Source organism: Gopherus evgoodei, chromosome 2 (assembly GCF_007399415.2).
Source record: "Gopherus evgoodei ecotype Sinaloan lineage chromosome 2, rGopEvg1_v1.p, whole genome shotgun sequence".
Taxonomy (NCBI): domain Eukaryota; kingdom Metazoa; phylum Chordata; order Testudines; family Testudinidae; genus Gopherus; species Gopherus evgoodei.
Window position 1 is genome coordinate 204,229,335 of NC_044323.1, and position 14,133 is coordinate 204,243,467.

Consider the following 14,133-nt stretch of genomic DNA (forward strand, 5'->3'; position numbering starts at 1 on the left):
ATTAGATAGTCATAACCACATCTGCAAAGCTTTCCTGGTGGGACTGGAAGTCATTCCTTCATTTCTATAGCATGCTAAATCTATTCCCCTACAATTTAGAACTATATTGTATAGTTAAAAACCTTATATATCTAAAATTAGCACACAATTAATATTAAATACTGGCAATCAGTTTTTCAGAGAGAAATCATGTAACCCAAGAATACATGATGATTACATTCATGCAAATTGATTTCAGTTTTATGCTAATCACCACCAGAAAAACCGCAGCAGCCTCCTCAACCTCTGCACGAATTGATATCTCTCTCTATATTGCACACAGATACAATATTAGTTATTTGCTGCTATGCAAAAAGTAGTCGCCATGTTGTTGCTACACAGGGGCCTGTCAAGCGCTGCAGTAGCAACAGCGTAAAATACAGTAGAGGAGGCAGGAGCAGAAAATACAAATATATAATAATAGTAATTCCTTGCATTTTTCTTTTTTTGCAAGCCAGTGTCAAACTGCCAACACACACACATATAGGGTGGAGGAAAGAGAGAAATTACCCAGTGTGTTGTGTGTTAAAATGTTTCAAATGTATATTTACAAATAGAAGACACAAAGTATCAATAATTCTTACTCTGAATTAAATCCATTGACATGCAGGATCCTCATTTGTTTCACAATCGTGCTTTTTCCTGACTCACCAGCTCCTGGAAGAAAAAGACAGAACACTGCCATGTATATACGGTTTTTTTGGTGACATGTTAACAGCATCTTCCACCTCCAACAGCATTTATACATATGTATCCATGTGGCTCCCACACACAGCTCAATCTGTGCACTTTTCCATAGTGCTTAATAAAATTGCCTGCATTCTTTGTATCTAACACACACACTCTCACACACACACATTAATCACACAGCTTCTCCGTTATACCCCTACCATGAGGAGCGCAGGCAACTGCACCCTCAGCCCCCCCCTCCTCCTTACCCAGCAGAAGCAAACGATGTGTGGCTTTATAAGCCAGTCTCTCTTTCTGCAACTGCTTCTCTATTTTTTTGTTGGCTTCTCGCTGCGCTTTCTCATCGATACGCTGATCCTCTGTTTTGCTGTTGCCCAAACACCCCATTGCTGCCGCTTAGGATGGATGTCAAATTGTGCTCTTTCTATAGAGATTTATTTACAGGAAATATGTAAGAGATGATAGGTATTTATATCCCTGCGACGGTTTCTGTTCTCTTTCTTCCTCCGGTCGCTCAAATAAAATGGTCTCTGGTCGCTTTCTGATCAAACACAGTTTGTTTTTTCTCCCCCAAAGAGGTACAAACAGCAGCCGGGAGAGAGAAAACGTTTTTAAGATGAAAAAAAATCTGTACAAAAATGTCTAACACACAACGAAAGCGAGAAGAGCTCCTCCTGGAAACCAGCCTAACGCTGCTCTCCTCTCTCCCTCCCCTCCACACACACAATCCCTATATTTCTCTGTAAAGGTCTATTTTTGTCTTTCTGTGCTCAGCACTGCCTCTTTCTGTGAGACTACGAAACAGTCAAACTACAAACCCCACAGAAGTGAAAGAGAGAAGGAAAGACGTAAAAGCTGGATGTACCTGGATCGTGTTGGATTTGTCCTGCAACCTGCCAATTTTTGACCTTGAAAAGCCCCAAATTGTGTCACAGAAATAGAGTTCTAGTCTTAGGCTCCTACTTAAATTAATACTAATAAATAAAGAAAGAAAGAAATAATCTAGATCTGCTGTCTAAATAAAGAAAAAAAAAGTTGCAGCTTCTTGATGCGGCCCAAAACTCAGACTGTTGTGGACTGGCACAGATGCACCACAAAAACAGATATCCAGCACCTGGATCCAGGTAGTTTTTCTTTTGTTGTTCTTTCTCTTTCTTTTTTAATTTAAATTTAAATCCCCCAAATTCTACTAACTAAATAAAGACATGCAGCTGTCCTAATTCTACTGCAGAATCCAGTCTATTCCCTATCCAGTACCATGGCAAGGATACATAATATCCGGCATCTAGAGCCCAGTGAAACAGTGTTTTGGGTTGGCCCCAAATTGTATCATCATAACAGACAACTCATGCCCTGTAGCCGCTTCTAGTTGGCCAGCAAAACCCAGCCCCGACATCTCAGTGCAAGAGCAATATGTGCACAAACAGCACCTGGGTCTTGCAGAATCCAACAATATTTTGGCCACAAACTTCTAAATTCTAGCCTATTCATAGTGACCAAGCATAGCTTCTCTTAGTCTACTAAAAAAAAAAAAAAAAATAGTCTCTGAGCCATCATGGCAGATGAGCACTTTAAAAAAAAATAAATCCAAACATGGACCCAGATCCAACAAGGTATACCCCCATTTTTTCACATATGTTCCCAAAACTATAATTTCTAGATAGACAGCAAGAAATCAGCATTCATTTACATTTACAGTCCTTAACTAGATTTTTCAAGTGCTCTTGTGCAAGGATGGATCAGGGACCAGATTCTGATACAGTGAAGTAGGAGCAGCTATACTTGGGGTAAAATCCTGGCCTTACTGAAGTCAATGAGGTTTTGCTATTTACTTCAATAGTGATTTAACCCTTGGTCTTTATTTAGCAGATTGGAGGTGTCTGTGGCCAAAAAAAGAGGCCCATGTGGGTTTTCGGATTGCTCTTTCACTGAGATGTCAGAGCCTGGAATTTTTGGATCAAGCAGAAGCAGCAACGTGAGTTGCATATTTTGACAGTATGATTTGGGAACGAGGGGCCAAAAAATGGCAGGATCCAGCAGGTTCCAGTGCCGAGTCCGTGTCTTTGCAATCCAGTTGAGCAGGAATGTATCAAAGTCTGGAGTTTTGCAGTGGAACTTGAGAAGCTGCTCTTCTCTATTTAGTCTGTTGAACATTTGAGTTTGGGATTTACAAATAAAAAGGGTTAGCTGGATAAAGGTGCCAGATAAATGTTTTTGCAGTGCTGCTACATTACAGGGGCTGCTGCATTCTGAAAGTTGTTACTTTACCCCCATTCCTTAGACGGTTGAATATGGGAGATCAGGGTTAAAAACTGGCAAGGCCTAGCAAGAACCAGATCCAGTGATGTTAAGTCAGAAAGCATACAGATCCAGATTTTTCAGGTGAATTAGGAGCAACATTTGTTTTCTATTTAGATGATAGTTTAAATTTGGGACTCAAAAAACTGTCAAGATCCAAATGAAGTCAAGTACAGGATTTTTTAGGCTTTCTTACGTGGGGATGCATTACAAACCAGAATATTTTGGTGTAGTAGCAGTAACTATACCTGTTCTCTATTAATGCCATGGAATTTTAGAGTGAAGACCAAAACCTGTATGGATTTGGAAGGATCCATGTGCCAGAACTGGGTTTTTGTTACATTTATGTATTATGTGCCAGGATCCAGGCTTTTTTTGGTGCAATAGGAGTAACTAGACTGGTTCTCTATTCAGGCATCGGAATTTGGGACTTTGGTGCCAAAAGTTGTCTGGTTCCAGTTGCCAAATCTGGGGTTTTACAATACCCCTAGTTCCAGTATGTATTGGTGTCTGGAATTATTGGGGCACTCATCAGGAAGATTTGCTCTCTATTTTGATGACACAAAAGACTCTGTCAAAAATAGTCAGGATCCAGGTGGATCCAGCTTTTACCTTTTTCCAAAGGGGAGAGTGTTCCTTATTTCCTTTCTGTCCTTCCCCAACCCTATGACCCTCCCTGATCACTTCCTCTTGAAAAGGGATCACTTTGGGAATAACACACACATATGAAACCTGTGCACAGAAAGAATAGAATAATGTTTGACTGCAATTATAATCCAGTCTCTTTCTCTGCACAAACTCAGTATTGCCTCTCTAATCACAGTCAAACTACAGAACCCTACAAGTAGAAGTAAATATACCGTCTACTATTGTTTTGGAGACAGATCGCAACTTTGACACACCTGCACACACAGAAATAAACCTATTCTTTGAAAGTAATCTGATTGTAATCCAATCTCTTTCTTTAGACTGCCCAATTTCAGCAATGCCTCCATATCAGACCAAGAAATAGACACTAGAACAAAACACTCACAAGGTTAATGCTAAACCCCATATAAGAGAAGAGAGATACCTCCTACTCCCCCTGTCCATGACCTCCTCTAGAGCCTGGTCCTCCTGAGATGGGATCACAACGTGTTGTGTTTTGTTTTTTTTAAAGACACTTACACATTCAACCTATGCATTGAAATACGTTTGTGTGAGTGCAATCATAATTCAACTTCTCCCTCTGTGCTGCGGACAAACTCGGTTTGCCTCACTGTGAAACCAGGAAACAGTACACACCCTTCAAGTGAAGAGAGAGCAACTAATTTATTTCCTGCTGTCCCCCTCTCTCAGGCACACTCTTTCCCTACTCTATATCCTGTTTCTCCTGAGAAGGAAGCATATACGTTTGAGACACACACTCAGATGGAAGCTGTGTCTGTGAATAAGTGTGCGTGTGATAGTCACTGCTTCTCTCCGCAAGAGAACAAGAACTAGCCCCCTCAAAGCACACTTTTTCACTCCCATTCCGCTTGTATTTTGAAAGGGAGAAAGTGTCTATAAACAAGAAGAAATGGTGAGGATTAATAGAGAAATCACACGCAGATGACCCAGGTTAGTGCTCTCGGGCTCCTCCCAAGGCGGGCGTAACGTAACACCGGCAGCTTGTACTGCCGTTGCTTTTTCTGCAAACTTCAGGTGGTTCTAAAAGCTGCCGATTCCTGGCAGCCAGCACCAGCAGCCTTCCTTCGCATAGTCATCGCTGTGGATTTCAATCTGACTTCGTAGAAAGAGCAAGAATTAAAAAAGGATATAAATAAAAACTCAAGCCGGACTGGTGCAAACAGAGGGCAGGCTCTTCCTGCTTGCAAAGACGTCTTCACTTTCACAAAACTCTCTCTCAGCACTGCCACTATCCTCCAGCGCAGGCATTGCGCTATCCCAGGGACGCTGTGCAGAGAGGAATCACTCACACACCTCTCAGCTGAACTCCTAATGCACCTACCAACTTCACACACGCACTCAGGTAAATTGAACTCTCAGCTGTACATATTGTTATTAATCCCCCTAAAAACGGGACGAACACTCTAACAGAAACAGGGTATTTTGCTTAGGGTCAGGTTGTTATTAATCGTTTTTTGCCAGAAATGCTGCAGTGTCTCTTGTGAACTGCAGTTCAGGTGCCTCATACTCCCATTCTCTTTCCTAACTTCATAGATTATCACAGGGTTCGAAGGGACTTCAGAAGATCATCTAGTCCAAACCCCAGGTCAAAGGGCCAATCCCCAAATGGCTCCCTTTGAGCTCACAACTCTAGGTTTAAGCAGGCTAGTGCTCAAACCACTGAGCTATTCATTCTGCCTAAGAACACACTAACCCTGGGTAGGTAGTCAAGAAAAGGCTATCTCTTGGCTGAGAGAAAATTATTCGGTAGAACTGCTCCCATTAACCAATGCAGGCATCAATCAATCACATCTTAATGAAAAAAACAAACCACAAAAAACTGTCAATGTAATTATGCTACAGTTACAGCTTTAAAAAGACATACAATTCAGGAACTAAAAAGTTAAGGTTCTCATAATAATATTAATCTGACCACCTGGCACATAATATTTTTGATAACAAGACTGTTAAATACAGACCTAAATTAAGCATGTGCCATGTGGAAAAGTGAGTTCTGAAAAAAATTAGCTTTTTATCTTCCTGTGTTTAAATGTGTAACTTTGACAATGCATTAATAAAGAGGGGGTCTGCATTTTGTTTTCCCTTCTAAAAAAAAAAAAGGGGGATGAATAAGAAAAACTGAGTTTAGATTAAATTTGCATTTATATGGCCAATGTGAAGTTAAAATCTGTTTAAAATCGCTGGATAAATAGCAATTTCATTGAGGTGGACAGCTTGGAGAGTGTACAAGGGTATAACCATTAATGAATGGGCTTCCCTTCCCTTCACCTCCATGACTCAATTTACATGTCCCCCTTTCCTGTGCCCTACTCCTTCCCCCAGTATCAATCATCAGGACTCCCCTTGGTAATACCATGTCTCACTTTTTCTGTCTTTTTGCCCCACCCTCTGAAGTCCTCAACAGCGCACTCATCTCTCCATTAAAGGCCTCCAGATTAATACTGAAGGATAACAAGGAGCATAAAGAAGGGATTCACAAAGGTGGGGGCTGCAGATCAAGTGTAGTCAGGAAGAAGAGGGAAAGATTTGCAGATAAAAGCAGTAGGCAGACTGGCCCCGGGGGAAGTGGCAAGAGCCATGTGGGAATCAGGAACTGGAATCCAGGAAACTGTGTAGCAGACTAGATGTCTTCTGGTTACCTCAGTTAAAAGGCATCCAGTGAAGGGCATATGTGCAATGTGACTGATACCTGTCTTACTGAGCAGCAAGACTTCTCTTCCACTCAGGCATGTTGGCCCTCATCTAGCTCTGCTGCAGAAAGTCCAGGGGAAATGTCTACCCCCATGCCTCAGGCACTACAGGGGTTGAATTTAGATTTCTTGTAGAGAAGGGAGTTCACAGCTTGTTACTTCTTTTATTTAACTGGAGGTATTTTTCTATAAAGACAGGTTATAGCATGGCAACTGTACATAAGTTTACAACCCATTGATAGTGGGCCAGGACCTGAATTTAAATGAGGGTTCTCTTGAACCCACCAGTAACCAGCACTCCAAGTTGCCTTTACTGCACGTCTCGACACCACAGTCCCTGTGCTGGACAGATTTGTGATAGGCTAGGATTGCCTCCATATTTACTGCAAACACATCTGGTCTCTGATTTGTTTACCAAGGTAAAAGAAAAAAATAAAAGGTATACATTTAAAATAGATGCACTTCAGTTATTTTACTGCTTGCTAACACTTTCATTTGGGAATTACAGTTTTCATGAGCCTGGCAAATACCTACTTTTCAGATACTCAGTTTCTAATTATTCCACCATGTACTACTTACTACGTGTTCAAATTCATAGACCGGCTTTAATGCTAAGGCCTATAACAACGGTCAGTGTTCTCACTTGGCCACTAATTTTTGTAAAGAAAATGTGCCTCTCTCTTGCATGGATCAAGGTATTCTATACATTTTTTGAATGACTGCATACTGACGTAATGCCCGTGTGACACACAGGAATGTTGGAAACTGAATGGTCTTTATTTTCTGGACTGACTGGATATAAGTCAGGTTTACATAAATTTAATATCTATCACATGACAGATGTCAATATCAGCTGACTTCAACAATTAGTTACATAGTTGTGTATTTGCCTCAGGCCCTGATCTTGCATCAGGACTCCCTACTGCAGATGAGGGTTGCCAACTTTCTAATCGCACAAAACCAAACACACTAGCCCCACCCCTTCCTCAAGGCCCCACCCATTGCCCGGCCCCTGCTTACTACATTCCCCCTCCCTCAGTGTCTCTCTCTCCCCCACCCTCACTCACTTTCACTGGGCTGGGGCAGGGGGTTGGGATGTGGGCTGCAAGGTGGGGCCAGAAATGAGGGGTTATGGGTGCAGGAGAGGACTCTGGGCTGGAACAGTGAGTTGGGGTGCAGGAAGGGGCTGCAGGTTGAGGCAGGGGTTTGAGGTGCAGAAGGGGTACAGGCTCTGGGGGTGTGGGCTCTGAGGTGGGGCCAGGGATGAAGGGTTTGGGGTGCAGGAGGGGGTTCCGGGTTTGGGTGGGGCTCAAGTCTGGGGCAGGAGGTTGGGATTCAGGCATGATCTTATCTTGGTCAGCTCCTGGTCAGTAGTGCTGTGGAGCGAAGGCAGGCTCTCTGCCTGTCCTGGCTCCACGCTGCACCCCGGAAGCAGCCAGCAGTCCAGCTCCTAGGTGGGGGCAGGAGGCTCTGCGCACTGCTCTCACCCATAAACACTCCCTCCCCCCCAGCTCCCATTGGCTTGTGTTTCCAGCCAATGGAAGTGCAGAGCCAGTGCTTGGGGTGGGGGCAGCACACGGAGCCCTGTGCCCCCCTCCCCCTTTAGGCATTGGACCTGTTGGCCACTTCTGGGGCATAGTGTGGTGCCAAGACAGGTATGGACTAGCCTGCTTTAGCACTACAGCGCCGCTGACCAGACTTAACGGCCTGGTCAGTGGTTCTGATCAGAGCTGCCAGGGTCCCTTTTTGACTGGGCATTCTGGTCGAAAACCGGATCTGTGTTAGCAGATCCAAATACAAAATCAGGGCCTTGAATAACCATATGATATTTTCATCTTTATCTTACCTTCTCCTCACCTCATGCATCTATTTATGACCATTACTCATTGAGTTATGTGCAATGTAAGTTTTATGCTCTCAGGACAGTGACCATGAATTGGGTTTTCTGAGGGGCCTAGTATATTTCTGGATGGTTAAAATAGTAAGTAAAAAAGAGCAATAACCAAAAGGAAGGAAAGCTCTACATCTGGAATAAGAGGCTTATAGGGACAAGAATATCCCTCTGCATTTTCATTTTTATGTAAAATGAACCAAAATTGCATATGTGATGTTTCTTGAAAAGGATCTCACTATCCTTCTCAAAATGTTTATACTAGCTTTCTGCATTGTGTGATAAATAGGGATCTAGTATGTTTGGTGGAGTGGCGAGTTAACAAAAAGGTGCCTCAAAATACAAAGGCCGGTTCTGCCCAAATAATTCTGCTGTGGTAGGCCATGTCTACATGAGAATACTAAGAAAAGTTAAGGCAAATCAACTTAAGGTTAGAAGTCAATATGCATTAATTAAAGCACATTAAATTGCCACAGGGATGTTCTCATTCAGGAGTAAAGTGGTCTTTGTTAACTGTAACTTAATCCTCTTGAGGCAAATTAAAGCCCCTTTACTCCTGAATGAGAGCATTCACACAGAATTTAACATGCTTTAACTTGTATGCATTGACTTTACACCTTTAGCTGATTTGCCTTAACTTTCCTGAATATCCCCACCACATAGGTAGACATGCCCAGGGGGCTTGTCTACACCACACAGCTTTTAGCGACAAGGCTGTGTCGTCACTAATGGCTGGTCTACATTGGGGGGGGGGGGAGGATATTGATCTAAGATATGCAACTTCAGCTATGTGAATAGCGTAGCTGCAGTCGAAGTATCTTAGATCGATTTACCTCGGGTCCTCATGGTGCAGGATCAACGTCCGCGGCTCCCCGTGTCAACTCCGCTACTGCCGCTCGCTCCGGTGGAGTTCCGGAGTCGACAGGAGCACATTTGGGGATCGATATATGACATCTAGACAAGATGCGATGTATCGATCCCCGAAACATCGATCGCTACCAGCCAATATGGCAGGTAGTCTGGACGTACCCTAAAAGTCAGCGTGTGTAAATGCTCTTTGTCAGTACTTTGTCAGCACTTTTGCAGCCAAAATACTTCCAGCCCCAGGAGCGGCATTAGCTTTGTCTGCAGGAGAGTGCTCAGGCTAACAAAGCCGCGTTCACACTGGCACTTGCATCGGCAAAACTTTTGTCTTTCGCTGGTATATTTTTTATATTAAAATATTCTCTGGGAGCCCTTTTCATAAGCCCCCATCAGAATTAATATATTTTCAAAAATGAAAACATTTAACATTGGTTTTTTAGTTGAAATGCTGATGCAGCCATTGGTTCAGTATTTTCTTTTCTTCAAGCTCTTGAATAACATGTCAATATAGTGTCATCGATCTGTTCAAGTACCCATGAAAGACAAAAGTTTTGTCAACAACTTCACAGAGTACACATACCCTGAGTCAAATCAGATTTTAGAAGAGGAAAGGAGGGAGAATTTTGCTTTGTATGTAGGTCTGAGAACAGCTGTTATCTTACATTTTGCAAAGTGCCAGGAATAGGAGATTGACACTATGTCGTGTAAATACATTTACAATATCATGCATGAAAATTGGCCTGGCAGCCCCTTTAGCTGCCAAGTCAGGCCAGGCCAATGTTTAGTTTTATTAGATGGGATGGATACTGGCTTTTTAAAATTATTATTTAGAATTACAACATATCAGAGTAGCAGCTGTGTTAGTCTGTATTCGCAAAAAGAATAGGAGTACTTGTAGCAACTTAGAGGCTAATAAATTTGAGCATAAGCTTTCGACGCATTCAAGGATTGGGCTTTCATTGTACAAGCACTGTACACAAATAACAAAAATAGTCCCTGCCCTAAAAAGCTTACAATGCAAGGCCACATCTACAATACAGGTTATATAGTGGCATAGCTACAGCCTCATAGCTATGGCCATGGCTACACTGGCGCTTTACAGCGCTGCAACTTTCACGCTCAGGGGTGTGAAAAAAACACCCCCCTGAGCACTGCAAGATACAGCGCTGTAAAGCCTCAGTGTAATCAGTGCCGCAGCGCTGGGAGCCATAGAGGATGTGGTTTACGTGCAGCGCTGCGAGAGCTCTCTCCCAGCGCTGGCGCTGCGACCACACTCACACTTCAAAGCGCTGCCCCGGCAGCGCTTTGAAGTTTCAAGTGCAGCCATGCCCTATAACTCTGTAACCCAGTAGTGCAGGCATAAACTACAGTGATACCCCAGGCGAAGGTACCTAGGTCGAGGGAAGCATTCTTCTTTTAACCTCACTGCATCTACACCGGAGGTTAGGCTGGCATAGCTGCGGTGCTCAGGAATATGGGTTTTTTACACTGCCAAGCACCATAGCTCTGTTGACCTAAGCTTTTTCCTTAAAACCACATTTTTTAGAATCTAGTGACTCAGAATTGCAGCTTTCAGTTGAAATAAATGAATAATAAAAGTAAGTTTCTAGCCCCTCATGGTTGTGAAGAAAAACCTGGAAACTTCTGGCACATTAGAAACTGGAAAGTAAATAGTGAGAGTCCAGTATTTATCATTCAAGATATCATTATTTTGGGGGGCCTGACTCACAATTTTGAATGCTTAGGGTTGGCAATATCGTAAAAACAAACAAACAAACAAACATTTGTTTTCTTTGTACATATGATAGTGGTCTGCACAGACATTTATTCTTTCCCCCATACAGTTAGTTTTCTGACTGTGTGGGTCTTTCACACAATAATGGAGAGAATTTAAAAAACAAACAAACAACAAAAAAAGCCCAACAACTGGAAAGTACAATTGCAAAATGACAACAATTGGCAAGGGGACTCAGGGACTTATATAGCACATAATTTTTTTTAACTGACCGCATTCAAATTGATGATGTTCTTCAGCTGATTACAAATAATTTACTAAACAATCAGTGTTTCATATGCACTTTGGGGAGTTTTTTTTTTAAATTATGTGCGTTTTTGAAAAGCTTATCATAGAACGTCAGAGTTGGATGGGACCTCAGGAGGTCATCTAGCCCAACCCCCTGCTCAAAGCAGGACCAATCCCCAGACAGATTTTTGCCCCAGATCCCTAAAATGTCCCCCTCAAGGATTGAGCTCACAACCCTAGGTTTAGCAGGCCAAAGCCCAAACCAATGAGCTATCCCACAATATGGGAATAGCTCCTGTAGAGTTTGGCAAAATTTCCTATAGATTTGTATAGGTAGCAATCAATTTTCAACTGAATCTAGAAAAGCAGAATTAAAATGGCATACAATTTCAGCACCTAGATTCATAATTTCACCCTTAGGCGTGTTTGACTTCTATATTTGGGGAGGATGGGGATGGTGGAACTCCAGCCAGGCCAATAAGGCCACACATGGGTGGGGGGACAAATTCTGCGCCTGCCTGAGGCTTGCAATTTGGGGGGCAACATCCCCCCAAGCCTGCTCCAAACTACACCCATGACTTCACCCATTTTTAAGCTGGGCTCATCTAATTGTGTGGCCTTTGCAACGCCTTTGAAAGTTAGTTAAAAACTTAAATCTTGAGAGGGACTCTAAAAGACATGCAGAAAATTGCAAGGTTAACCCTGTATGACAATATTCAGTTGATGGTTAATTTTTATATCTGATTTATAAATACCTGTAAACAGGGATTTGATACAGCAACATTGAAAGTCCCTGAAATCTACCTATTAGCAGCTGTTTCTGCTTGGGATCAGCTTTAGCACTATGCTATGAACATCATTAAACACACTGACAAGATTGTGCTTTCATTAATTAAGGACCCACCAGAAGAATTTTTTTTTTTAATGATATGCAGAACTTAAGAAGCTACATTTCTGATGCTGTTGTAAAGGTATGAAAACTATTGTAATAAAATGCATTGGATTGTCAGTAGTGCTATGAGCCCATTTATTACCACTAATAAAGATCAGATCATAAGTTTCTAGTAAAGAATCATTAGATGAGTTACAATTATTGTAGGCTTTTATCCAATTCTCCATATATGCACTTTAATTGAGAACACTTGATTTTAATTAAAAAAACTCCATAACTTTTGGCTAGAGACTGTGTTATTAAACTTTAGACTGCTCAGAACGTTGTCCATACATCTCCAGGGAAAGGCCTCTATGAATCTGTTAGACCTGCAAAACATTTACCAGAGACACAAACCTGTGAAGATGCGTATCACTAGAATACAAATAACAATATTCTGTCTGTTCTTCCATTAAACAAAGTTACACTTCTCTTTGTATTCCCCCCCACACACACACACGTTTTTTTTTTTTAGTTCTTTTGATATTCAGTGCTATAGGACATTTGGTGTTTTAGGAAATGCTCTTTACTTTCTTTTGTAAATTATATCTGAAAAATCCAAAGCTATGTTAAAAGATTATTACTGAGTCTGGAAAGTCAAGCATTCTAAAATTAGCAAATGCCAGAATTTAAGATTCCCGGTTCAAAATTTATTCAGTCCCCTTGTACATATACATTATCATATGCTTTTTAATTACTAGGTTACATATTTTTTCTACAGGACTTCTGCCTCATTCAGTGCACAGAATGAACAGTGCTCAGGGAATGAGGCAGCTGTTCAATATTTTTATCCTTACCGTTCAGTTAGTGTCTTCTGCCTTATTTAATAGATACAATGCAAAACCTGTGATTAACACAGAATTGTTCATTTCTTTATATGGTCTTTTTTTAAGAAGACTCATTGCCATAATACCCAAATGCCTCACAAATATTAATACATATATATATATATTCACTACAGATAGCCTCAATGAAACTTGAAGGAGGCCACCCAGTGAAATCAGTGGCACTGCCAGAATTAGAACTCCGGACCTCCTGACTCCCAAATACTGTGCTCATTCTTCCAAACCACACTGCCTTTATACAAGAGGTGCTGAGCAGCCATAGCTCCCATTGACTTCAGTTGCGAGTGCGCAACACTTCTGCATATCAGACCACTGACTGATGTCTCAGGCTAACTACCCAGAAAATGTGGAAACACAATTAGTTGCTTCCTGCCAACATTTTGGTTTAAGTCACTTGCTCAGTATCTAAATAAGAACTCTGTGACAGAAGCACAGATAGAACTAAGTTCTCCTCAGTAGCATTCACCTGACTTATGCACAAGATCACCCTCTCTCTTTCTGCAGCCCACTGTCTTGTTTGCTCTGTCTTCCAGCTTCCAGAGGATATAAGGCAGTGATCCTACAAACAGCCTCATTTACTATGCAACTGAGATTCATTTCAATAGCGGTAAATTTCTGAAGAGTGAAGTTGGTGTAAGCTGGAACATAAGAAAGCTGTGTCTTTCATGCTCCATAACCAAGTTTAGCAGCTGTATTTTGTTTTGCAACTGATTTTGCATTGCCTTCTCCATTAAAATTATCCTATATCAGAGTGTGTATTTGGTACATAATGACTTTGAAAACAGGGGCCTTAGACGTTCCCACTACCTGCCCCTTCTCATGCAGTTTTGTCAATCAGAAAAAGTTTGCCTTCATTGTTAATTCCCCTCCCACCCCCTTTATCTAAGTGATAGCAATGTTAGCTGTCCCATCTTCTGCAAGAGGGCATAAGCAACTAAAATGCCTTACAATATGCTTTAGGTTGTGTTTTAAGACTGCTGTATCTAACATCTTCATTATGGGAGTTTAGATGAAAGGGGTAAACCACCAGCCTAGGAAGCATTTCTCCAAGAGAGTGTTGCTCTGTGGTATGTCACAGAAAGTTTCTTTTGTGAAAATAATATTTCCTATTTTATGATGTTATGGAACACTATGTCTGAAGTCTCTTTCTAATATATCCTCAGGTTACATCAGAATTTTCTATAAATCCTTCA

At 41.7% G+C, this 14,133-nt stretch overlaps 1 protein-coding gene across 2 annotated transcripts in view; it reads right to left on the reverse strand.

Moving 5' to 3' along the window:
- GNAL (G protein subunit alpha L) overlaps positions 1-14,133 on the reverse strand; it is a 315,605-nt gene that overhangs the window by 205,311 nt on the left and 96,161 nt on the right. Inside the window, exons 1-2 of one of the 2 annotated variants that reach the window (XM_030552732.1) lie at positions 978-1,463; positions 624-696 (exon numbers count right to left, since the gene is read on the reverse strand). In XM_030552732.1, coding sequence (XP_030408592.1) covers positions 624-696; positions 978-1,116 — 212 coding nt within the window. In that variant the 5' untranslated portion in view covers positions 1,117-1,463. Of the gene's footprint in view, positions 1-623; positions 697-977; positions 1,464-14,133 lie in introns of those variants that run through there. The other variant, XM_030552731.1, reaches the window with a different exon arrangement.